Source organism: Aptenodytes patagonicus, chromosome Z (assembly GCF_965638725.1).
Source record: "Aptenodytes patagonicus chromosome Z, bAptPat1.pri.cur, whole genome shotgun sequence".
Lineage (NCBI taxonomy): Eukaryota > Metazoa > Chordata > Aves > Sphenisciformes > Spheniscidae > Aptenodytes > Aptenodytes patagonicus.
This window is the reverse complement of record NC_134982.1, coordinates 87,794,685-87,820,948: the sequence shown is the minus strand read 5'-3', so window position 1 is coordinate 87,820,948 and position 26,264 is coordinate 87,794,685. Positions and strand designations below refer to the sequence as shown.

Sequence of the window (26,264 nt, the reverse complement as noted above, 5' to 3'; positions counted from 1 at the left end):
CTTTATTCTGCCTGATTTAGACCAGGGAATTGAATCTGCATCTCCCACATCCGAACAAACTCCCCAAACCACTAGACCGTTAGCTACCAGCACAGAACTTTGTCCTTTTCCCCTGTTGCAGTTGTTTTGCCTTGTAGAAATTGCTGTAAAAATCCATTCTGTAACTTCTAGGGTCAAAAATAGAATCATACTCTAGCTGAAGGGGTAGAATGCCCATATCGGGTTCTGGAGACCCTGATCCAAGATTCAACTCCTGTGAGTATTTGGTTATTTATACAAAGTGGAGCAGCTCCAATAGGAGGTAAGAGGCTGAGAGAATTAGGTGGAAGAGGTACTTTAGCCTGACTTTCCACATCCCAGGTGTCTCTCCTTGAATTTCTGCAGCTAGTAAGCGCTTTGTTAAATATAGAACATTTCTCAGTGGAAAAAACTCTCTTGTTTTTAGAAAAAAGAAGAAAAAAAATCCTGACCAGCTTGACTCACAGAAGGACTTAACCGTGTTACTTCAAATTGCCTTTGAAACAATTACAAAACATTTTAATGCTTAGCATGGTATTATGATAATGCACTTTTCAATATTATTTTTCATAACTTAGATTATGTTTAATGTGCCTGACTACCAAGAAATAGACTTGATTGTCTGTTCAGAGGTCCATCCTTTTGTTTGGAGACTCCTTGGACTACCAAGGGACCGTGTTCTTAAAATTAGTTTGGAGTTCTTTATGCTACACTGCTTAATAATTGTGTGTGAATAGAGAACAAAATAATGAGACAGAAAATTGTTTTTCTCAATAATTTTCCTTAGAAAAGCAGGGGAAAAGGGATATAGATTCTTGGAAGCTGTATTTGGAAATAGAACTATGATGTTATAAAGATCTATAATAGATACTGTAGAACTCAAAACAGCCTACAGTCCTTCATGTATTTATCGAAAAGAATAATAATTTTTAAAAGCATTTTTGACTAATGGCTACCAACGAGAAACCAACTCTCCTGAGATGTGAGGCTCAATAATATTATGTCTACTTGGTTTCATGCCCAGTCACTGATAGTGAGGATATAGCTCACATATTTACAAACGTGATTTCATTTCTCTTTATTTTCACATTTTTGAAACATGACCCTTTCAGGGTCTACAATATGTACTATACTAAAGAGTTCATTTACCACTGTTGAATCAGTCTCTTTGTCAAAACATAAATTCACAGTATTCCAAAGACTGAAAAATGCCTGTACTGGGAGGTGAGCTGTATACCACTTGGAATGTTCAAATCCTGGCAAGCACGGACAGCGATTTCCAGTATCTCTACTGGAAAACCAACAGAATCTGCTTCTGCTGGCTCTGTGACACCCGGAGGGCTGGATTGCTTTAGAGCTGTCTACAGATTTTGTGAAAATGCGTGCATGGAAGGCAGTACATTTACAAAAAATTGTTAAATGTATAGAAATAGCTTTTAAATAACCCCCTTCACCACAACTTTAAAATCTTTGTTGTGGCATGAAGTCATGAACGAATGGGAAAAAAACCAGACATTTTTGTAGGCTGAGAAAAAATAGGTAAAAGACTTAGGGTGTGTTTTCAGCAGCTGGGTTATGCTTTGTCTTAACGCAAAAAAGCTCCAACTTCTTTTTTTTTTTTTTAATACACTTAGATGATTTCATGATTGTCTTAACCAGTCTGGACAACTGGCTGCAACCAGTAGAGAGATACAGTCCTGCTCTTTCTCTTGCCCTTGTGCTTTCCCACTCCTAGGCCCCCCCTTTGTACTAGTACACAAAATCGTGTGGCTTGTTTATCTGGCTGAAACCTTTCTTTTTTCTGGCTGATTTCACAACATATGCTAGTGCCAACACGAGGGAGAAACAACTACAGTCTATGTGGATTGGGAGGGAACTTGTGCCTTTCAGGCCAGACCACAGTTGGATCAGTTTAAACCGATGATGAAATTATTCTTTTAGAAAGACCCACTGAGGAGTACAGGGTGCTTTGGCAGGTAGTTTACACGTTCCCTCACCTGCGTCTGAAAACTTTTATCATCTCAGTAGTACTGCAAAGTAAGAGGAGCATTTGCATCCACCCATCTTAATGAAGACTCACCTTGAGTACTTGCTCAATGTTATGGCAATCCTATCATTATGGGCTTCATTTTAATAACAATAAACTGTTCAATCACAGTAGTCCTTCCAGCAAATAGATCTGTAAGTGTTTCATTATCTAGCTCTTCATAAAATGGTTCTATTTAATCAAAACACTTTATTGGCATGCAATGATGATTTATTTACATAGTAGTTTAAGAAGTGAAAACAGAAAAGATTGTGGCCAAAATAATCATGTGTCTGTTACAGTATAGTTTCTAAAATTGCCATGTAAATCATAAATGACTTTTAGTCTTTGAATGCTTAAACAATTAAAAATAGCTTTGAAGAGTGAGAGAATATTTATTTCCTGTGTTTGAACAACTGGTTTGAACATGTTCATCAAACAATTAACTTATGGTCATGTAGTAACTATTTAATGCTGTTCAAAAAATAACTTTAAATATTTGTGTATACTTTATCATGTAAAATAAATCATATAATAGCAATCATACATTAGAACAGCTCATAGAAAACATTTATTTTTCACTTCCACATACACATATATTAAATGAGAACTGATACACATAATTTGATGACAATTTCAAAACAATAGCTTAGATTATTCTGATTTGCTTCAGTTGGATGGATGTTCATGGAGGTTATTTATTGTTTGTTGTAAAATGGTGTTGCTCTTAAAGATGTTTCTATTTTGTAAGTGATTACTTATTCTGTCCTTTAATATAAGGAACTTCTGTCAAGCACACTGTAAAGTTATGCTTGAAATTTAGGCAAATTTCACTCAGAAAGCTAGGTGGCACATACTGTTTTGTCGTTGTTTTTTCTTCTAAAAGGAATATTTGAAAGAGCAGCTGTCTTGTGAGAATTCTTCTGAAGACGGTGTTACCTCCAGTCAATGCCTGCCTTTGACACTGAAGGGCAGAGAAGAGCAGCCTGTCTTCAACCCTTTCCAGGTGTACAGACAATCTTGTGCAAAAGTGTTCAATCAGGTTTGTGAAAATCTGAAACCTTGGTTATAGTGTAATTTTTACTTGTCGATCTTATTATGATCATGATAATGACAGAGACTGAGATTATGAAAGCGGAATTAATTACATGCATTCACATTTGATGAAGTGCAAAGGAATATTATTACTCAGGAATCTAATGAGGGCACCCTCTACAATAGCATGATCTTCAAAAAGCCATTATGGTCCTTTTCTTTTATCAGAATTATTGCATGTAAGAACAATTTGCATTTACTTAGACTTTCTGTGTTAGTTCAGTATAGTGAAGGAAAGCCCATTAGTAGCAATGACATTTATTACATCTGTGTAATGGTACATAGGCTAGTCTTAGTCCTTTGAAAAATCATGGCAAAACTCCAAGTGCACATTTAGAATCTTCCTGATGAGTCTTTCACAGAAATGTTGAACAGTAAAGGATGCTTTGGAAATACAGAGATTTAACAGAACAGTGAGAATAAGCAGGGGAAAAAACACAAAAAAAATGAAAGCATCCATTTCTCTGTTTTTCATTAAGCCATGTTAATGATATGTAAAGGATTATAATCTATTTACAGAAATTAGTTTCCTGATAATGTAACAGTTAAAGAAAATAGATCTAGTTGCCTAAATCTCTGCCAGAGCGCCACATGACCAATTCATTACATAAAATGGTATGTAGTTTCTGACAGCACTTGGACACTTAAGAAATCTTACGCCATTGTTTCTCAAGTCTTCCTAATCCATCATCTACAGTTTTGCTTCTACCCCTCAATTTCAAATATTTAAAAAGAAAGGGTATTACAGTGGCATGAAATTCACTTTACAGACTTGTGGTAGAAAGACATCCTTTTTCAGTACAACTCTGCTTTTATATAGTGTAATCTCCTTTCCCAGTTTTGAGCATTTTGGACTATTTCACCACGTGTATTGCTGTAAAATATATTTGTTTTGGTTTTTTGGTTTGTTCTTTCTTTTTTCTTACTTGTTTAATGAATGCTTAATCATTGTCATGTTGCAATAAAAGTGTTAATATCCTGAAAAAGGAGATTAATACCAATTTCGCAAGGCTTCTCGCTCCAGAGGAACATGCTTTAAAAGTGTCTTTTTTTTTCTTCCACTAGTACCTTTATGTATATCTTAAATTGATAGAATTTAAGGGGCTACAGAATCACTTACTCCAATTTGAAATGCAGAAAATAGTTTACCATGCCTCAATCCTCAATTCATTAATAGTGTGGTAGAATAAGACCTTCAAGTAGTGACAACTCAGGGCAGAATTCTTCTGCTACATAACAGCTTTGCACTGCTCTATTAATCAACAGATGACAAGGGATAGTTCATATTAAATTGCTTTGGATTTTGTAAACTTTTGGCATAAAGTCTGTTACCTGAATATGGAGAAGTATCTTAAAATCAAAAGAAAAAAAGAGTAGATCATGGACCTCAAAGTACCATGTGCCAACCCTGTTGTTGAGAATGACAAACTTATTTCCTGAGCTTAATAATATTATTAAATAATTTAGTTCCCTTTACCATAAAATTGCACATTTATTTAGTGGTGTGGGACTGTCTATTTACAAAATAGTGGTCAGTATAGCTTAGTGTCTGGTTTCCTGCGAAGACTATTACCAGTGCCTGTAGATGATGCCAGAACGCTGGCAAGGGACAATTATTCTTAAAGGATATAATTCTTCTTAAATTCATTTCTTACTGGTTGGCAACTGCCATGAAGCTTAGGACTTTAGAATCCATGATTAATTTCTTGATTTTCTTTAAATGTATTGTAACTAGATATGTTTTTAATACATCAACTAACATTTTATCCTTTTATAAATTCTGAGTCTCAACAAGCTACTGGTTTCACAATGTATTTTGTCAATGAGTTAATTATGTATTGTTTTTTAAAACTTTTCTCTCAGAAGGGCCAATTGGATTAGGCATGATAATAATGCTTGTGAGTCCAGAGAGCTGGTGCAGCTCTAAACACAGAATGTGTCACACGATGCTATATAACATATTATATTATATAACAGTATACACATTGCGTAGTGTAGACACGCTCTTAGCTTCCTCAGTAGAGGATTTCTTAAAATAAATTATTTAAAAAGCTTTCTGAAAGATAATTTGTAGTACACATTCCATGTATTTTTTGTTGGTATATGTAAAAATTGCAGTACATCAGCATGGTTGACTTTTCCCTTCTGAAGTTTTGCTAATTTGTCCCTATCTTGTCAAATTTAGCAAGATACTTAATCATAATTTCTACGAATCTCACTGCTCCTGAAACAAAGGCCACTGAACCGCTATTTTGAGATCAACTCTAGCGTTTTTATTAATGATATGTAAATTTCTTACCTTTCAACCCTGTAGTTCAGTAGCTGATTCTATGAAGTGTGTCATTTCTGTTAACAATTCAGCCATTTCATTCTTACATTCCTGTAAAAATCTTGAATAATCACCATCTGGTCCTAGTAACTTGTTGCTCTTGATTTTTATCAATTTGTCCTGACACCTCAATCTCTGCCAGTGCTGCTGCTCCTCTATTGTCTGATAAGATTAAGTCTAGGCTATGCAACTCCTCAACAGTATCAATGAAGAAAAATGCCACAAAGAAATTATTTTCCTTTCCTGAAGTGACTTTTTTCAAATGGATCCTTTATTTTTTCACAGAACTGATCAGTCTGGTAGGCTGAATTTTTGTGTGGTATACTTATTAGTTTTCCTATTTGTTTTTATGACTCTTGCTACTGGCTGTTTAGCTTCTCCTTTTTATCCCTCTTGATTTTACAAGTACTTCCTCCATATTTATTTATCTATTTTTAATTTGGTGTATAGAACAGTTGCCTGTTTTCTTCCCTGTGTTATTCTGCTCCCACTGTTCTCTCAGTTGACTCTTTTTCCCTTATTTCTTGTTTATCAGATGTTCACTGTTACTTCTTCATTCACTTTCCACTTTCACACTATATTATTCTTTCTTTAGCTACCCTTGTCTCCCTTTCTTATTCTGTATTTCACCTTTATTTTTCTACATTAATTCTAAGTGCATGCCAAAGATGAGGGTCAGGGAGAAAATTAAAAGAAAGAAGGGAATAAAATAAAGATGGAAGGAAGGGGAGGGATTGCACTGATTCTGCTCTCCCAGAAGAACCAAGTGCTGTCTGTAAGGAGAAAAAGATGCACTGCAAGATACACTTTACTTTTCTTATTTAGGTTTATTTCCATTGTTTTGACTTGCTTCATCTTTTTTTTTTTTAAACTACTCAGTGCTATTTTAGTGTTACAATAATTTTTGAATTATATCCTCCCAAGAATGTTGAATTGTAGTCATTACTTGACCATTACTGACGATGGAAATTAATATTATGCAACAGGAGTTACTGTTTTGTAAACATAAGAGTGTTGTGTGTGGTCTTTTGTCTGCCCACCATTATTGTAGATTGCTTTTATTTATTAAATAAGCAATATGGACTTATATTTGTTCATATTGTCTAGACTTACTGCTGTTTATAATAGCCATCTGGTGACTGGTGTGCCTTACAAAACAATAGACAAGTAAACGATCACTCTAATTACTATACAGGTTACATCTTAAATTCCAGCTATACCAAGTTTTTCATGACAAACTTTTTGCTGACAGCAGAAAATGTAAATTGCTGTTACATAAAAAGTTGCCAATTATTTTGCTTCTCAAACAAAGAGTCAAGCTTTCAGACAAAGTGGTTGGGCAGAACGCCATTAACAGTTGGAAGAATAACGGTTCAAAAAATTGATTTATCTTTTTATAAATAATGGCTACATCCCCAAATGGATTTATAAATTAATTGCTGTGTTATTGGAATAAAAACCTTCTCTTCTGGACATGATTGATATCATCTGTCTAAGCCCTTGTTCTAGACCCCCCTCCTTGGTTAGTATATCACAGCTGGAGCTTTAATTTACTGATCATATTAACACTGATTAATAACTAACAATAGCTTCTTGCCATGTATCAACAGTCAACCATTACTGAATGGAACTGGGATTGGTCAAACTTGCTGCCAAGTTATTTGGGACTGAATCAGATGACCTTCAGGGTGCTGCTGGCACACAGGTAATGGGATTTTGGCAAATAATTGCACTTCCCTGTTGTGTTTTTTACTTTATAATAGTCAATACACAAAGATTTTACTGGTGAAATTTATAAAATAAATTATACATTTATTTTTAAATGTTCAGTTTTAAAATGGAGATACTTACTTTCTAGTGTATTTGATCCATACAAAGATGGTTTTCAATTCGTATTTTGAAGAACCTAATACGTTCTTTCTGTCTGAGACCTGAATATATGTTGATGTTGCCCTTAAATAGTGCTTTAAAGAGAAATGAGTAACTTTTGCAAACCTATACTGCTCAGGGAGATTTCAGCTGTATAGCACAGAACTTATTTTAATATTTTAACACTTTTTTATTTGTAAAATGTAACTGTTTAATTGATAAGCAGATATATTTAATACAGAATTGGTACTTGTTAACTTCAGAAATAGCAATTTGTTAAATTCAGAAAATTGTAGGTGGAAAAAAATGGGTATTTTTCTAAAATATTTGCCACTTATATCCTTGTGAAAACTGGAAAACTTACGTGTTGCAAACTAAGAAGTTTAACACTCCCTTCTTAACTCTGAATCCTCCTGATGAAATTTAATGTGGTCATATCATTCATCTTTTAAACTGAACTGTTTCTCTATTTAGAAACTAGAGTGACAATTTCAATGGTGTGTGAATTTGCATGTCAAAAATGTTTTTGTTTTTTATGCCATTTTCTCAATTTATCACTAGCAGTTAGTCTTAAACATTTAATTCTGCCTTCATTTAATATATAAAATATTTATACAGTCTATTTCTAGACTTCTTTCTTAATTTTGCTATGATTAATTCTTTTTCCACCCAAATTGTTATTTTTCCAAAATTTTAATGCAATTGCACAAAAAATGATGCTGGCGAAAATGTGCCATTCAACTCTGCTCTTGATGTCCTCTGTTACCCACTAGCAGAGAGAATATGGGACTTCATGGACTTTTTGGTCTGTACCAGTAGTGTCATTTTTATGTTAAACGGCAGAGACAATTCAGTACTAATTTCTTTTTCTTTGATAGTTCTCCTGCTGATTGCTAACACTTGTCCTTCATTAAAAATGAAGTAGTTTGCCCTTTTAAAAGAGATTCTAATAGAAAGTCTTAGACTCAAGCTGGTTCTTAAACTTCCCTTCATGTTGATGTCATCAATATGAGCCAAAGGGAGCAGAGAGGACTGCTGTGCTTTGCAGAGGGAACATTTTCTGTGGACATTTCATCTCCTCTGATATCTTGAAATACATTTCATTTTTTCTTTTGATCTCTTTATAGAGTTTAGAAAGAAGTCGTGTATATGCCTTCTCTGTCCTTCTCTGTATTTCACGCCTTTGTCATATCATCTATTGTTGCATCTTTTTTTTTTATTTAATAAGTGCCCTAATTGTTGTCATCCTTCCTAATTTGAAAATGTCTCCATTCATTGCCCTTCTACATGATATGGAAATTCTCATCTAGAAGTGACATTATGCAAGCCATTAATGATTAGCTCATGGATTTATTATTTAAACCACTCTACTTTACAGACCAGCAGATCGTTTAAACCCACTGTGATCATTAAGTAGAATTGCTAATCCAATATCTGCCTTAGTGACCAGCATCTCCAACACAGCTTGTCTTTACGTGACTTAATTTTTAGCATAGCTAAAGTATGTCTGCTCATGTTTTCCAACTGGCAAGGCCAATTCTAGCTGGTCTCATGGCTACTCAAGTAAGCTTTGCAATGACTCAGGTGAGCCCTATCTTCAGGTGATTCTTCATGCTCCTTTCTAAAATTGCATAAATCTCAGCCTTACTTGTACTCAGGAGTTAAGGTTCAAGCTGAATGGGTGTGTGATTATTTTGACCTCCTGTTTATGATGGATCCATTCTGTTTCTACCATTTGTCTCCTGAGATGAGTTAAACAAAACTAAGGGCACTACTTGAAAAGAGTCAGAATCATCAGTTTATAAAGTGGAGTGCCATAATACTTTAATTACTCCTTTCTTTAACATATGCTAAAGCTTTCCCTTATCAGTTACTTCTGTGTGGGCAAAAAAATTTTTACCTGTTCACAGTGATATTGGGGTCTGTTTCCCTTTTTTATATTTAAAGAGAAATACTGTCTGTTGCATACAAAGTAAAATAAGTATGCTCTGCTCTCTCTTTGGTGGGGGACAAAAGTAAAAATGCTTAGGGGACTCATTTACAAGGGAAATGCTCCCCTAACCTAGTTAATGACTGAGTTAGGTGGGAGGGGGTTATGGGAGCATTGTCCCAAAGCCAGCAAGTGGTAGGCAAATTAATTGGTTGGTGGTTAGGGGAAAGTAAAAGGCTTTTAGGTCTGGTTAAAAAGGAAATGAATTGTTATGTACTACTCATTATTGGTTCCACATGAGCGTGTGAATCTGATCCATGCATTCCTATGATCCTCAAAGTAACAGTGTTTAGGAAATTTTTCAAATTAAAGATGTGGATGTTTAATGATATTATTTTATTTCAAGGTTATCAAATATAGAATGCTATCAGGAAAAGCCTATTAAAGTTGAGCAGTAAGCAGTAACATAGAAAACAATGTTCATCTCTATTTACAGTTCATACCTTTAGAAACTGTAAAGAAGTTTTCCTTACAGGAAGAAAAGGGATATATAGATGGATTCCTTTCCTTTCTAGTTTTACTTCTGATTCTTTTTTTTACATATAGTTTGAGCTGCAAGAATAGAAGTTAAAACATACTTTTCAATTACACTTAAAATAATGTCTTTTAATAATAAGCCTGTTAACATTCAGCTAATTTATAGTACTTGATTTATCCAAGTCTTCATAAGTGTCCTGCTTGCTTACACAGATACATGCTGCTTTTTCAAATCTTGGCACTCATACATTCTTAGATATGTCGGTACCAAATGGGAGTTTCTTACTTCTGATACATATATTAAGACAAGAAGACCATGTGCTTTTAGTTACTGTTTAATTCACGTGTATCTCAACTTTTAATCACTGTCCTGCTCATAAAGGAAAAATTGTTATTGTCTGGCTAAATCAGCATGTTGAAACTGATTCTGCAGTTTATTGTATCAACTATGATCTCTTCTCTTTAACTGTCTGGCCACTATCTCTGTGCATATTATCACATTTGAAAATACTTTAGTGACTGTGGTGAGTTGACACTGGCCAGCAGCTAAGTGTCCATATAGCTGGTCGCTGACTCCCCCCACAATGGGATGAGGGAGAGAACTGGAAGAGCAAAGGTGAGAAAACTCATGGGTTCAAATAAAGACAGTTTAGTAAGTGAAGCAAAGCAGCGCACGTAAACAAAGCAAAACAAGGAATTCATTCACTCCTTCCCATGGGCAGGCAGGTGTTCAGCCATCTCCAGGAAAGCAGGGCTCCATCACGCGTAACGGTGACTTGGGAAGACAAATGCCATCACTCTGAACATCCCCCCCCTTCCTTCTTCTCCCAGCTTTCTATGCTGAGCATGACGTCATATGGTGTGGAATATCCCTTTGGTCAGTTGGGGTCAGCTGTCTCAGCTGTGTCCCCTCCCAGCTTCTTGCACACCCCCAGCCCACTTGCCTAGGGGGGCAGAGTGGGAAAAAGAAAAGGCTTTGGCACTGTGCAAGCACTGCTCAGCAGTAGCCAAAAAGCTGGTGTGCTGTCAACACTGAGGCACAAACCCAGAGCACAGTACCATACATTACCCTTCTTGTTTATGTACTCTCCTTTATACAGATATATAAGTTAAATACTTTCTGATCATTTATTTTCAGAGAAGTATCTCAGCAACTTGTACATAGCTATAAGATATTAATATTTGCTGGGTTTTGAGATGCGACCTTCCTTCTGCAGTTCTACAGGACTTTCAGGTGCATTGAATACATTACTATAGAGAATAACTACATTTCTCTCATTATAATTATGAGAAACAACCGAGACATTTTTGTAACACGTGAAGCCATTCTCCAACATTGCAGTAACTTACTGTTCTGAGGAGGAGCGGCCAGGATTCCCTCCTCTGCACTTAGGGTAAGTTTCATGGAGCACTGGTGCCAGTGCAGGGCAGTAAGTAGTGATTTGGTTGGAGTGATGTGGGGGTGCACATGCGAGCAGCGAGCAGGAGCACTCTGGGAGCTACAGGGACAGAGAACTCATGACTGGCAAAGCCGACGACAGTCAGGTACAAGCTCTTAAGAACAGGAAGCACAACAACTTAATAACTGAGGGGGGAATACGTTGGTTTGCCATCAATGCATCAGATGAGAAACAGTACCAAGTTAGAAAAATTGTACAAGTTAAAACCAGTATTTTTTCAAGTGGATAAGAGCTGCCATGAAAAAGGTCTAGACTGGAAATTAGAAGATGATGATTTCGAATAGGTAAAACAGTGTAGCTCAAGAAGAGTTTTCCAGAAAGTGTTTGCACAGTGATATGAGCTTAAGTAGTTTTAAGTTGAAACAGGGTAGACCAAGTGGTTTACTTCCAGTCATGTGTTCCTTTGATAAATATTCTCAACTGTGCAGCAGCTTCTCAAAGCAGAGTAGAAAACCTGGAATTGTTTATGTATTGGCTTTAAGGAAACTATAAAAACTTATTAAGTTTGGTTTTTACTAAAACTGGATAAAATATGTAGGCTTTCTAGTAACATTTGCTGCAAAATATACACAAACTCTCACATTCTTCGCACTCCAGAATTTTTCTTAACATAGTCCAGACTTCATTTTGTCTGACAAACTACTGGGCTACTTGCACATGAAACTACTTTTTAGGAAGGTAAAGACTATCCTTGGCAGCAGGGTGCTGCCCTAAGATTAAGAAGATCTCTTCATGCTGTGGAAGCTGATCTTGTACCTAGTGTCTCTCTTTTTTGAAATCCTTGTGACTATATTGTGTGAGGACTGTCTACTTGCCTTTTGCAAATAAGTTGGTTAATATTGTTGTGACATTTGTTCCCCATACTGGAGTTAGGTGATAAAATTACATGTTTTGCCATTGATTAAGCTTAATAAAACTGAAAATAAGTCTAAAATTCTTGTTTAGAATTTTGAATGATTGCAGGACAAAATCTGCATAGCTCTTGTATATTCTAGTGGATACACAGACACCATCTGTTGAGAATGGTAGCCATATGGTGAACTATTTATAGAAAATGTTTATATTCATTGTGTTGTTGATTATCTAGATATCCAGAAAATGCTCTTTTAAGATCCAGTTTATCAACACATGGAAAAATGTATTATGTAGTTTTGAAATTGAAAAGAATGTCAGCAAACTGCATGTGCTTTGTTGTCTGTGAAAGATTTTTTTTTATGCAACTCTACAACAGCCGGGGTCTGAAAATGAGTGAAAATACCAAGGATATGAAAAGGTAGGAAGTTTCTAACAATTTTCTTCATAGAAGAAACAAATGGTGGAAAAGCAGTTACTGGCATGATGCCAAGACAGAGACTCTATCTGCATGGCAGAGGATGCCAGTGTTACGTCTAGTATACTTTTGGATGTGTTAGTCAGTCCTTCTTCTAAAATGCAGATGCTCCTAAATCTTTTCTATCCAAATTGCTGGATATTGGAAATCCATATTGTTGTTACGGCTAAAAGTCAACTATTAATGATGTGTTGGTGAAGAACTGGGATGCCATTAATACTGCAGTAATCACCACCTGCTTGGTGAGATTGTAATGGATGCCCTTATAATGCATGTGAGAACAGGCTTTCTAAAATATATGGGAGGCTATGAAAGACAGTATCGCATTGCTCCTGTATCAAAAGAAATGGGTGAAAGGTATTAATACATTATTGCATGTCTCTTGGTTGATCACAGAGTCAGGTTTAGACCCTAGTGCTGGATGTAGCAAAAAAAAAGCCACTGGGATTTTGAGGAAAATCTGATTTTGACATTTCTGGATAAGCAAGGACCCTTTTCCATAAATAAGTTGGTCAATAACAAGGTATATGTCACATCCGTCAACGTAAGGATTATCCTCCATCTGCTTATCCTTTTCTGACATAGCTAATGAAACTGTACTCTGACCTTGAAGGATCTGTCAGAAGTAGGCTTAGTTCCCTACCTGGCAGTTTTAGAGCATTGGTGGCAGAATGTAGATCGGTGAGCAAGGGGGAAGACGGTACCCTGTATTACGTACTGTTTGAATGCCACTCCAGCCACTATTATGTACAGTTGTAGCATGAATTTCACAAGTAAGTGAGGCTAAAGGTGAGGCTTCCCATGTGCAGTACACTTTAGACTTTTCTGATTGTTAGCAGTCTCTCTCTCCTGTAGACATGTTGATGAATCCTATGAATAAAACAGTATTCTCCAACAACATTCTCCAACAAAAGATGCTAAAAAGGAAGGGACTGCCATATCCCCTTATTTAATCTGAGCTCTTCTTCAATACTTGGAAGTCCTTTATGATGAGGCCTTTGCCTACGTAGGATATGGAAGTATGTACTTAACAGGTCTCTCTGAAGTAACAACTATAAAATTGCTTAAATAAGGTTTCGTTCTAATTTGATGCTATTTCTATTGCTCAAACCCAGCCTCTAGAAAAATTAAAAAAAAAAAAAAAAAAATTGGCAATACGTGTTTTGCATTAAAAAGTGTGTTAGGCACAGCTTATTGGCTAGGCCATACCATAGGCCTGTGAGCTAAACCCTGTTCTTCTAATAATGTCTCAATGTATCTTGGTTTCCCCATTTGAAATTAGGTAACATTTGTCCACATTTTTATGTCCTTTGCTATGTTTTGATGGAAAAAATGCTAAGTAAATGCAGTGTATTAGTGTTAATAATGCATATATGCATTTGCTGTTAGGATTCACATTTCATTGGTTTCTTTAAAAGTATATATCTTTTCTTCATAACTAGATATTTTTGTATACTGCAACCACTAATCATTATTTGGAAGTGTGACACTTCGACATTTTATGTCACTACCTAATTAACCTGGTGATTGGCATCCCATGACCTGGCTGACTTTCCTTAAAAATAGATACTTCCTTTCATCTGCAAATAATCTGCCTTCCATTCAACTCTGTGTTGCATCCTGTTGCTCACTAAGGATTCTTAAGTGGAGATAATCATGTTTGTCATCTTATCTGTTCTTTTCTTCTTCCTCTTTCTGAGCCTTCCTGATCCAAGTTTTCATTCTTAGTAGATATATAGTGATCGTAAGCGTGTACAAAAGCTCTAAATGTGTATTAATGCATGCAGAGTACTGACTACCCTAACTGTACATACTGGCTTAGCTCCTCATCTCATCTATAGGATTTCTTCCTACACCTACAAAGGAAGAGGCTACAAGACACAAGCCAACAAGCTAAAAGTCTGTTTTGCCCACCAACCCGTTGTTTCTTCCTTCTCCTTCTTTTAGATAAGGGATTTTCAGCAAAGTGCTAGTAATGCAGAGTAATTCGATTTCCATACAGGGATCTCAATTTCTTTGCAAGCTGTAATGAGTTGAGACATGCAAATCCCCTGTAAGGTAGAGGGGGGAAGTATTAATATCAAAGTTAAACAGATGGAAAATCTGATCCTGCAGTCACCTTCAAGGTTTATTCTACATTGCAAAAATACTCTGTAGCAAAGTCAAGAGTAGAACCTAGCTCTTTTGACTAAATTTTAAGATACAAAAGCTACCATATAGTATTTGATCTGTGGGAACTGTTGATGTGCACAGTCCTAGGTGGCAACAAAGGAGAGGTGTCTCAGCTTTAGCTATACTTAATTGTTTAGCTAATTTGAATTACCTTGCAGTCTTCTTAGGAAGTGGTAGGCCCATTAGTTTTCCTCTGAAGGAGATGGGGAACAACTATATGCTTTCTCTTGACGTTGAAACATTTGCTGTTGCTACCACAAAGCAAGTAGTAAGGACTGGTGGCTGCTACTGTGCAGATTACAGACCTTCGTAGCTGTAACCGCTCACTCTCAGAGCTACAGCTTTCCCACAGGTTCTTGGCTTTCTCACGTGGCTTTCCTGGATGAACTTCCTCTGTCCTGCCTGGCTCACCCTGATTCAACAGCTAATTGCTTAAGACAGGATGATAAGTCCCAAAGATCTTATTGCCTCTTCCCCAGGCCCAGTTGTCAAAGTCAGAATGGCCTTGAAAGTTTTGCAATCATGACACAGTTTTGAAGATACAGCAGAGTTGGGCAGTTTCACATGTGCTCTTAATACGTTCTGTGATGTGAGTAGTCAGTTTAAAACTGCATAGACACTGTGATTGGGGGTTTCTGATGCTGACTGATAATATGGCCCAGAAAAACTGTTTGTTTGTTGTTTTTTTTTCCCCTGTAAACTTCTTTCTGGGAACTAATAACGAAATGTAGTCTTTGTGAAGAGTGGGAAACCATTATGCGTCCTGCATCATGTAGCAAAGAGGGAATTCAGAATTGTCATTCTAATAGTTGACACTGGAAAATGTCATTGAAGAAAGCTTTTTTTATGTTAGTCTTTAGATTGACAGGTTATGACAAAACTGCATTCATGTTGCTTGAATACATCTTTTGTCTAGTTTTACATGCTTTTTGACTTGTCTAGAAAATGACATATTGAGGTTTTCATTAGCCTTAACCAGGTGTGATTTTCTTTATGGAAGATACCTTGGTAGGACTACAGTTGAAGGCGAATAAACCAGTGAAGCTTAGAAAGGCCACGGCCCTTCTTCAGATGGTAGCGATGAATTGAAAGACTCATTAATCAACAACCAAGTCACAGGTGTGATGGCTTTCCTGCAAACTGCCAACAGACTGTGAAAGTCACATCCAACACATGAAACTGTTAAACCAGAAACATCTATAAACATTCTTAAACTTTTGTCTTTCCATTTTAGTTGAAAAAGACAACCCTGGAATTTTTTCTTTTTTTTTTTTAAACAAGAATATTTGTTTGTTTTCCAAGGAATACTATTCAGTTTAGAAAACAAAACAAAAACCTGATACTGTTTTCATCTCTTGTTCATTTTAATACAATAACAAGTTCATTTAAGTGGGCACACAGTTTTGATTGCAATGATAAGTGTAAATAGTTTTAATGTTACAAATTTTTGTACACATAAAATGCGCAAAAGCTTTAACAAAAAATTAATACAGGGATTTTCTGCATAGAAATGAATGGCCATTCATGATTTTTTCCAGTCCTTTCCTCTAGTACAAAAATTATCTGGAATAAAGATTTTGTTATGCTGTAGTGCTACAATGTAGACAGAAAGTCATAAAATGTTTAAAGTTAAATGATTTAGAAGATTTTATTATTTAATCAACCTGTGCTGGATTTTTCACCTGCACTGATGGGAAAAACCCATAATAAGAAGCCAAAGAATGAAATCTCCACACAATTTTTCCACATCATTCTTCCTTAAACTCTGTGGATCCCCTGGAATGAAGGAGAGTCTAGTCAGAGGTCTTATACCTCCCCATTAATTTTTTTCCCCCAGATTATCCTTAAATTGATATACTCCCTGTAGATAAAAATTAATTTTACTCTGTCAAAGAGCAATGAATATGAATTTGCTTGGATTTTTGTATTTGCTAATTCCTTGGTCTCACTAATTCTCATCTTTTTCCAAATATGGATGCTCAAGATAATAAAAATTCTTCTTTAAAATCTGAAGCAGATGAGAGCAGTGTCCCACCTTCATCTGGGATGAGGAATTTCTTTATAGAAGTAGTCTGATCTTCTGTTTCCCTCTTTAGCATATCTGTCTTAGTTGTGAACTTCCTATCTAGAAATTAATTTTAATTTGCAGTCCATATTCTCCACTTTTTTATGCCTCAACTGCCAGTTGCAAAGTTATTTTGGTCTCATTCAATTTAAATCAATGGAATGGTATATAAGTATAATGCCTGCTGGCTCAGCAACACTGTAGTGCACGCAGAAGGCAAGGAAGCAATGGTGCTGCATTTATTGATGAAGTAATAAGGTATTATAATAGTGGTATATCAAAAATTATATCTGCTTTGCCTTTACAAGGGTCTGTAAGCAGATATTTGAATATAGCTGTCTTTAAGATATATCTGTAACAGATTTTATCTGATTACTCAGCGTAGTGCTACTGCTGGTTATTGGAGGGCTTGTTAAAGTACATACAGCTGTCAGTCATGTCACGTTACCCATTTTAGAAAGAACTGTTGTAATTTCGTTTTAATGGCAGTGTATTTTAAAACACATTTGACTATGGGGATCAGGGAGAATTGTATTTTGTTTCAAGTTTGACCATAGATTATTGCCTATATTTTTGCCCATTAACTTTCTGTTGTTGCTTTAACTCAGTAATTAAACACCCCCGCAAAAAAACCACCCTCTAGAATAATACAGAAATGATCCCTTTAATTGTACTAGTAAAGACTGTGACAGCTGAATTTAAATACAACCAAACTCTTCCCACTAAAGTGTTAATGAAATTAACAATAAAAAAGTATAATGATTTCTCTTGGGATAATTACATGGGTAATTTAACAGCACATTTGGATAAAAACTGAAAGCATTTATGTGATATATAGTTAAACCTCTGTAAATGGTATATAGAAAATCAAAGGCTTTCTTATTGTCTTTCAAGTACAAAAGAAATCTTTTAAAATGTTAACTAGTAGCTCCTCTTAAAAAGTAAATTTATCTTTCATTTCTCTCATATTTTCAACATGGCATTTTTTATTGTTTCATATGGAGTGATAGTCAGATCATGCTATAGAAATAGCATTTAATGTACTTACTAGTCTCAAAGTGAATGCATAGACAATTGGGTGTTCTCTTGCATAGCTCAGTGGAAAAATGATTGTTGCGTAAGAAATTTTGATACAATATTTTCAGAATTTTAGCAATAAAAAGGAACGGTATTTGAATAGGAAATCCATTAATTTGGAGAAGAAAGATGTGACAGTGACCTTACAGGCATTCTGTTTCAAAAGAAATAAGCCACAATTTCAAATGTGAGCTTGCTTTCCATTAATATAGTAATATGGTATTAAAGATCTTTGGTACCTTGTACAGAAATCAAGCTAATCTGGTACATGTTCCTTAATTCCTTTTTTTTCTTTCTTTTTTTTTTTTTTTTTTGAGAAAAGAGATTCTTCTCTGGCATGTCTCTGCTGCACTGAAGCAGCTGCAATTCACAGAGGGCAAGGTAGTTCTCCAGTAGGCCAGGCACAGGTTATTTATTACTTTCATTAGGTCATAGTCAGCACCTTAAACTCATCCAGAGACCAAGGGGCTTTCATGATGATCGCAGAACATCTGATAAGCATATACTCTGTTCATTAAGTGAATTGATGCTTGCTTCAAGTGTCATTTCTCTAGTTGTTTTATGTTATAGCCACAAGCTGAACCGTGTTCGCCAGCGCTCTCCTTCCACAACCCCCGAATGTGGTTTCAGAGAAACAAGAAGCAGCTCCCTATTGAGAATAAATCATACATATGACTCAGGCTAAAGCCAGGCTCATTTTTTTAGATCCAGCCCCTACTCTACTCAATGTTAGTTGAAGCATCACCCTATATTAAACAAAGACAAGTGAAAGACGCATGATCTTATGTGTTTCAAATATAAATAGCCAGTGCCAACAGCAAATATCTATCTCTCCTCTTTCTAATAACCTCCTAAAAAATTCCATATGTGCCTTGAAGATTAGCAATAACACAATGGCATTTTATGGGTTTCCAAATGTGAGACCTCTCCGTGAAAAGGGGTAATTACAATTACTATCAGACACCGAAAAATTAAACGCGCTCTCAAAATTGGATGTGTTAGACTTACAAAGAATAGTTCAAGTCACTTTTGCCAATATCTGCAAACAGCCTAGCAATGTCTCAAGGAGTGAATGTAGGTGACAGATACAGCAGCAATTCCCTGGGCACTTGTTGTCTGCGTGTAATAAAGAGATCATTGATCTCTGTCTATCTAAACTTCAACCCAAAATTGTCATAGATCAAGGTGTTCTACTACATTCAGATATCTTGAAGTTAGGCTCAAAGATCATTCTCCAACATCATGCCCAAAACAGAATGGTTTGATACTAACCGGTCTGAGTTAACCAGCTTCTGACCAAGAAAGATTCAGTGATAGTCAGCTGGTACTGCTTTTCTCTGTTACTTTTCCACCAGGAAAGGTAGTGGGCCTAGAACAAGGTTTGTGTGATGGGGCTTTCATAGCTTTCATAGTGTCTTCATTATTGGTAAACATTTCTGGTAGAAAATTAACAGATTCTGGGCTCTTAAAACCATGCTTTAGTTTATTTTACAGCAACATAAAGGAGTTGCTGTAATGCTTTTAGAAGTGTAAATGTTGTCAATTTGTTGTTTATTTTACTGATACTTAGATCAGTGAGGACTGAGTTTCCTTTGCAGAAACTATGCTCCTTATACCATGGTCTTTTAATTTGTCCATCGATTTATTTTAATTGTTTTTGCAAGTGGTTTTCCAGCCCTATTAAAAAAAAACCACCAAACATTTGTTTCAAAAGAAATCAATCTTATTACGCTTTGTACCTCTAAGAATTACTTTGTTCTTACAATTCTCTGAAACTCATGTGTGTCCCCTCTGGCCTTGATAAATTGCTACGTTTCTAGGTTTTCAGTTTAAGGTCTTCTGACCTTCAGTCTTTTGTTGGTACCTAATACGTATCATCTGGTGAAATTAGAGAGTGATGTATTTTTTCATCCTGCAGAATATAGAAATACATTCTAGTACAATCTCCATTGCTTAGTTCTCAGCTGTTTTAATTTTTATTTCAACCTCTTGTATTTAATTAGATTATGTTAACAATAACTTTTCCTTTTATTTGCTGTGCAATGAGTTCTTCCACAAAATAATCCCTGAAAGTGTGGAAATTGTATTTCCAAACTATTTACCACTATATTATTGGACCATTTTATGAGAAAATACCTAAAATCATTCTAACTAGCATTCGCATTGACTTTGTTGTCTTGGTCTGATTTTTTTGGGTAATCAATATCCTTCTTGGTAAATCCGGATTTGGTATGATAGCTCTAGAAACGTGTATTCTAGAGCTCTGTCCATATAGTTTTAACTAGAATGGTTTTCCATTTGTGAAATTTGTTAGGTTTATCACTGTATGTTCATCTTTTTAACATCGTCAGTCTATTCTATGTAGTTTATAGGTGAGTATTCAGTCTCCCAAAAATATGAACTATTCCATTATGATTCTGTAGTATCTTTTATGTCAGGGGAGGGGGTGAGGTGGAGCGTCTCCCTTTTTCTCCTCTGAGTATGTATGGATGTTTATTGAATATGGAGAGATGGCTGCTTTGTTTTTCAGTTCTATTTTTATTTTACTCCTGAATTTTACATTGCCGACTCTACAGCTCCTACCAATCCTAAATGTATTTTTCTTCTTTTCATGTTAACAGTCTCGTTTACAGTGATTAGGAGGGAACTCTTTCTTTTCATGATGGCCTTCTCAGGATATTTTCTACTGTGTTTTCCTAACTTTGTAAAATTTAGTTTTCTCATTTTAATCTATCTTTGCTGTCACATGCAGAATTTTCCTACATGGGGATTAATGAGTGATTAATCTTTTTATTCCATACTAAAACATAATCCTGAAACAGCTTATTCATGTCTCTGTGAATTCAACATGTTAGACTAGATTGCATGTTTGCGGTTCTGCGGCTTGAGAAGGAGACTATTTGGAATTAGCAGTGTTTCTTTGGCCATCTATTTATCTTGTGGTTGCATATCTGTGGTCTGCAAACAACCATTTGCCTGCCCCACAGTACGTGGTCTGTATTTTGTCCATATAAGTACACTGAAAATACAGGCTATGGAAATTTTAATTAAAAGTTGAATGATAGCTTTTGTAGGGGCCTACTAGGTATTCTATAGGTGCTGTACTGTATATTCTGTAAAACAAGACAATAGTGAACTATAGCATTAGACTATCCATTAAATCTAGTCACTTCTAAGAGTGCTTTTGAGAGATGATTTTTTTCAATTTGATTCAGTTATGATTTATTAGAAATTGTTCTTAAATGTCAGTAGCACACGCTACTTATCTGTTCATATGAGGACAAACCTATGTCTGTACAAGATACTGTGTTACTAGTTTCAGAACAGTAAAGTATTTAAGTGAATATGTACCATGAGGCACAAAATGGAATTTAAAGAAATGATGCCCTATATCTCAAGGAATATATTTTGAAGTGCTTCATTTTCAGATGAAGAAAATATTCTGTTGACTTTTTCTTTTTTTTTTTTTTTAAAGAAAAACATTTAGTAATATACATTTAATATTTTGGTTATCGTATCATCTATTGTTTTGGAATGGTAATTGTTAGAACAAGTGAAAAATAGAATTTAAACAACATACTAATTCCTCCTGCTGGGCTAAGAATTAGCAACGTCATGGTTTCACAAAGTTGATGTCAAATATTCTTGCGGTTAATGTAATAAAGAAATTAGAAAGAGTTTTTCCTACTGCACTGAAATAGCTTAGGAAGAGGGATGAAAAAAGGAAGATAATTTTTCTGTTGCTTAAAATACTTTTCTCGTAGTTTATTGTAACGATAACTAATAAGACTGAAACAAGCTTTGGTATAACTGAATTAATTTTAAAAGAGCTGGGGTGTTACGGGGAGTGTGCACCCTGTGAACTGAGTGGGTTTTTTTCTTTAATGACATTTTCTCAGCATCCGATAATAACATAAAAATAAAGCTTTTATATCTTCTGAAGCAGACTTGTCAAGTTCTCAGTGGCATCTTATAATTGTGAAAACTAAAGGTATGCTTTAACTCTCCTCTGTTAAGCATCTATATCGAGGTCTTTGCATGCTTATTTTTCGCTATAGTTTTAAATGTGTGGGAGAATTTGATCAGTGTCCTTTTTATATTCAAAATGAGCCAGCTTCTGTCTCAAAAGTGTCTTATTGTCATGATGTCACTGCATCTCAAGATTTGTGACCTTTTGCTCCATATGGATTCATGGTAGACCTCGTTGTGCTTTTGCAGACTAGATTGCTTTTGTCCCCCCGCTAGGGGGTATCAAAGCCTTTTGGACTAAAGTTTCACATACTGGTGGGTTTGCAAATTAAAAAATAAATGAAATAAAAATAATATTCTAAAAGTACCCAACAACAACTGAAAGCATCCAACAAAGAAACAAACCTAAAGTTTATGTATAATAAGGACCGCCAGATGTCGCAAAGGCATCATTGATGAAGTGTTTTTTTATCCAAAATGTGGCACTTATATGAGGAATAGTAGTATTGTGTTTGAGAGTTGCAGAGGCCATAACAGGTCAGTGAAATGTCCTTCAAACATTTGATTTTTACATTTGAGAATAGGCCAAGATGAAAAGATAACCACATATCTGACATTGACGTTACTACCATTTAGACAACCGATGCAATTGCCTTAGTCAGTGGGATCAATCAGACCTTTATTACGTTGAAAACCACATAAAAGATTGAGTTTTGTTTTTTTCTTAGAAAAATGAACGTTCTGAACCTCATCAGATCACAAACTTCTAAATGTAAAATTATTATAATATGTATATGGTTTTATTTTCTCCTTCTTTTAAAAGTTGAATACTATAAAAAAAAAATTAAAAAGAATAACAAGTTGTCTTGAAAGAATTTGAGCTGAGTTGAACAGTATGCATAAATTGGCAGTTTAACAAGTAGAAGTTGGAAACAAGTATTTGATGATTGATTTTTTATTGAGACAGAATGAGAATGATAGTGGATAAAGTGATTTTCCTTATTGAGAGAAAATATAGTGTTTTTCAACATGTCTTCAGTATGAATGGAAGCCCTGTCAAAAAAACTGAGCAACACATAATGTCTTTTAAAAGGTAAATTAACAGAAGTATATCACTTAGTTTATGGATCAAATTTTACACTTGTCAGTTTTATTCATAATGTCATAAAGTTTATATTGTAAAGATAGTGTTATTACCTTTGTTATGTCCTGGAAGAGCCTAATATTAACTGAGTTCATTGTAGAATTTAAAGTATATTCAGCTGAAGAAATGCCAGTGCAGAAAATTAAGTCCAAAATATGTATTCATGTGCAGATCTTAGTCAAATCCCTAGTAATTTTAAGTACTTGAAATACATTATTCAACAAGTAACCTGGTGTACGCTTGCGTATAATGGGCGCTGCCTGAGTATACAGAAGCTGTCAAGATAAAATACGGAACATGCATCATTCTAATTCAATTATGATTATTCTTAAAAAATAAAATAAATATGTGTGTCTGTGTGTGTTGTATGTGGCAATGTGCAATCTGTATTGCAAAGACTGGTTTTGAATTTGTTTTGTGTGATTCTTGCTAATTTCTCTGTTGCTCGGGTGTATGTGTATACACCCCATATACACACAACATATAAATATATAAATTATGTTTATTCAAATGTTGAAGATGTTCAAAATGTTAGTTGAATTTATACTGAATGCATATATGTATACTTAACATACATTTCTGCTTCCACATGTTATACACAGAAAAATAAATTAGTGATATAGTTATGCATATACATATTTGCATAATTGTAATCACACAAGTTAAATAGGCCCTGGACTTTCCTCTAACTTCAAGTAAAATGCTTGTTGAGAATTGATGTGTGGAAGCAAGCACGTCTTTATCTCCAATTATGATTTCGATGACATTTGTCTTTTATAATTGTGGTGTCAATGGAGTTCTTAACTTAATAGACAGTTCCTAACTTAATAGACATAGTTGCCTACTATTCCACAGATATAAAATTCTTTAACTCTACCATTGAAGTCTTTGCGTGACAATTGAGGGGTTTTTTTGGTCATGGGTTTTTAAATGGAGATAGATTTATATATGTGTGTGTTTGTGTACTCTGCTTATGAGCTACATACATATGGAATACTTTGTGTTTTGTTCTAAGACTTTATGTATATTTAACCTTTAATTTAACTAGCAGGTTGTAAGATTTCCATAAAAAATAGATGAGCTTTGAACTCACTGAATGTTATTGGTGTAGCACAATCAATCATTTCTAAAGGTTAATGGTGTTAAAAACAATGAGAACATATGTCTTATTTTTAATAGTTATATTAGTAAAATTATTTAGCATAGGTAAGGAATTTGTATCCTGTTCTTTGTGTTAAATCAGGATTTACAGTTTTTGAATAGCAGATTATAAGTTTTATTATCAAAGTTGAAGGGGGAAAAAGACAAGTAAGTATTTATATAAACTTTTTTACTATGAATAAGATAATTGGTGATATGGTAGCTATGGCATCTTTCTAGAGCTAAGTTGATCTGGAATGTATTACAATTTTTTGAAATGTTTTTACTTTTCTCCATCCCATTCTGCTATCTTTCAATAAAATATGACTTATATAGGTGTTATCCTAATTACATCATACACGCAATTCCTCAATGAAATAAAAAGTCAATACTTGAATGACAGTGTGGCAGGGGGGGTACTGGATTTCAAATGGTAAAAACCTGCTGTGGTAACAAAGACTGAATCCATCCCTATGTTGCATAGCTTCCTGATCGTATCTTTAAACCTGACAGTAACAAAGAATATTTATTTGTTACTAAGCTATTGTAGGATTTATTTCTGAACTCAAATCCCAATTATCAAGAAAATTGCATCCTCTTTATCTCACGGAAGGGTATACTGCATCATAGCATATTTGGTTATTTGGTACTATAATATTGTTACCTTGCTTGAAACACATGGTCCCTCTTGATATACAAGAAAAAAACTGAATCCATTTCAATAAATTAATAGGGATGAGAATCCCAATCCATCGTTCTTTTCAGAGGTTCACATACATTGTAATGAAATGCATTAGGAGTTTTCTTCACTTGAAATCCAAATGAGACCCATTTTGGCTCACACCCTTGACAGTCTCTTTTATAAGCACTGCTGTCTCCTGTTCATGTGTGGGCTTAGTAAAATGCTTCCTTTGTAAGATGCACAGAGACAATATAATGCCATGAAAGACGAAGGTGTCAAAACACAAAGTTAGAGGCAATCTAATCAATGCCTCCTGATTTAGCCTTTGAAGGCTTTCTTCATTAAAACTCTTTAATTGTGAGGCTTATCTTGAGGTAGAGCTGTTACTTAATATTTTTCAGTGTCATTCTTTGGACAGTCATTTGTACCTTTTAAAAGTAATTTCAATATTCATTGTTTAGTAAATTGGATGCCTTGTTAGCAATAGTGGTGGTATGAATGACTTGCATTCAAGTGATTGAAGGTAATAGTGTATAAATGCTTGGTTCTCTCCCCCTGAAGTTTAATGTGTTTTATTTCTATGTATGTCATTATAAAATATATGGTTTTCATTATGGGTCTTTTTATTTTTATGTATAGGAATGCAGGTTAGAATATTTTAAAACTATGAATAGAAAGACTTCTAGCTGAATCTTTTTGAACTACTTAAAATTTTCACATTTAGTGCAAACATTATAAATTCCATGTTAGTGGTGAAAAATGTGATCTCAGATTATATTATTCGAAATAAATTCTGAAAAGATATGAGATAAAAAAAGATGGCACATAGGTATTTTCTTCATAAATGATCATAAAGTTGGTAGTGATTGCTAGAAAGCAACTTCCTGAAATCGGTTGAAAACAAAGTGTGTCTGAAAGCACATCATTTGGAAAATGCTTTTTAAAAGAAATACTTACTTTCCATCTGAAAACTGCCAACATAAAAATAAATGAAAGCCTACAATACAAGTCATTTTTTTTGTGAGCCAGATGACGAATTTTGTTTTTAAAAAAAGATGCATATATAATTTCTGCGTGTGTGTGTGTGGTGAATTGTGCTGTAGTACCAAGTGTATATGAATGTAATGCCTGTATGTGCTATGTAAGTAAATGCATTTTCATATTACAGTATTTGCTTGTAGTCCTATTAAAATTTTGAAAGATGTACTGGAAAACAAACATTGCATGTTTTTACAATCTCATAAAACCGACATCTATTTAATGTCCGGAGTATCAGGAAAGCTAAAACTATCTGATATTTCCCCTGTAATAATTAACAATAACAATAATTTTGATGTAAAAAAAGCAAAAAGATGAAGACGATAGAATTGATTTGCAGAAATCCTTGAAAATGGAAAAAGAATTGAGGCAACTTTGACCTG

General features: G+C 34.8%; 1 protein-coding gene across 3 annotated transcripts in view; it reads left to right on the top strand.

Annotated features, from left to right (window-relative positions):
• The window catches only part of KIAA0825 (KIAA0825 ortholog), a 267,900-nt gene that overhangs the window by 146,184 nt on the left and 95,452 nt on the right, over positions 1-26,264 (top strand). For all 3 annotated transcript variants that reach the window (XM_076361837.1, XM_076361838.1, XM_076361839.1), the window contains 2 exons: positions 2,931-3,086; positions 7,079-7,173. In XM_076361837.1, the coding sequence (XP_076217952.1) occupies positions 2,931-3,086; positions 7,079-7,173 (251 nt within the window). The remainder of the gene's footprint in view (positions 1-2,930; positions 3,087-7,078; positions 7,174-26,264) is intronic.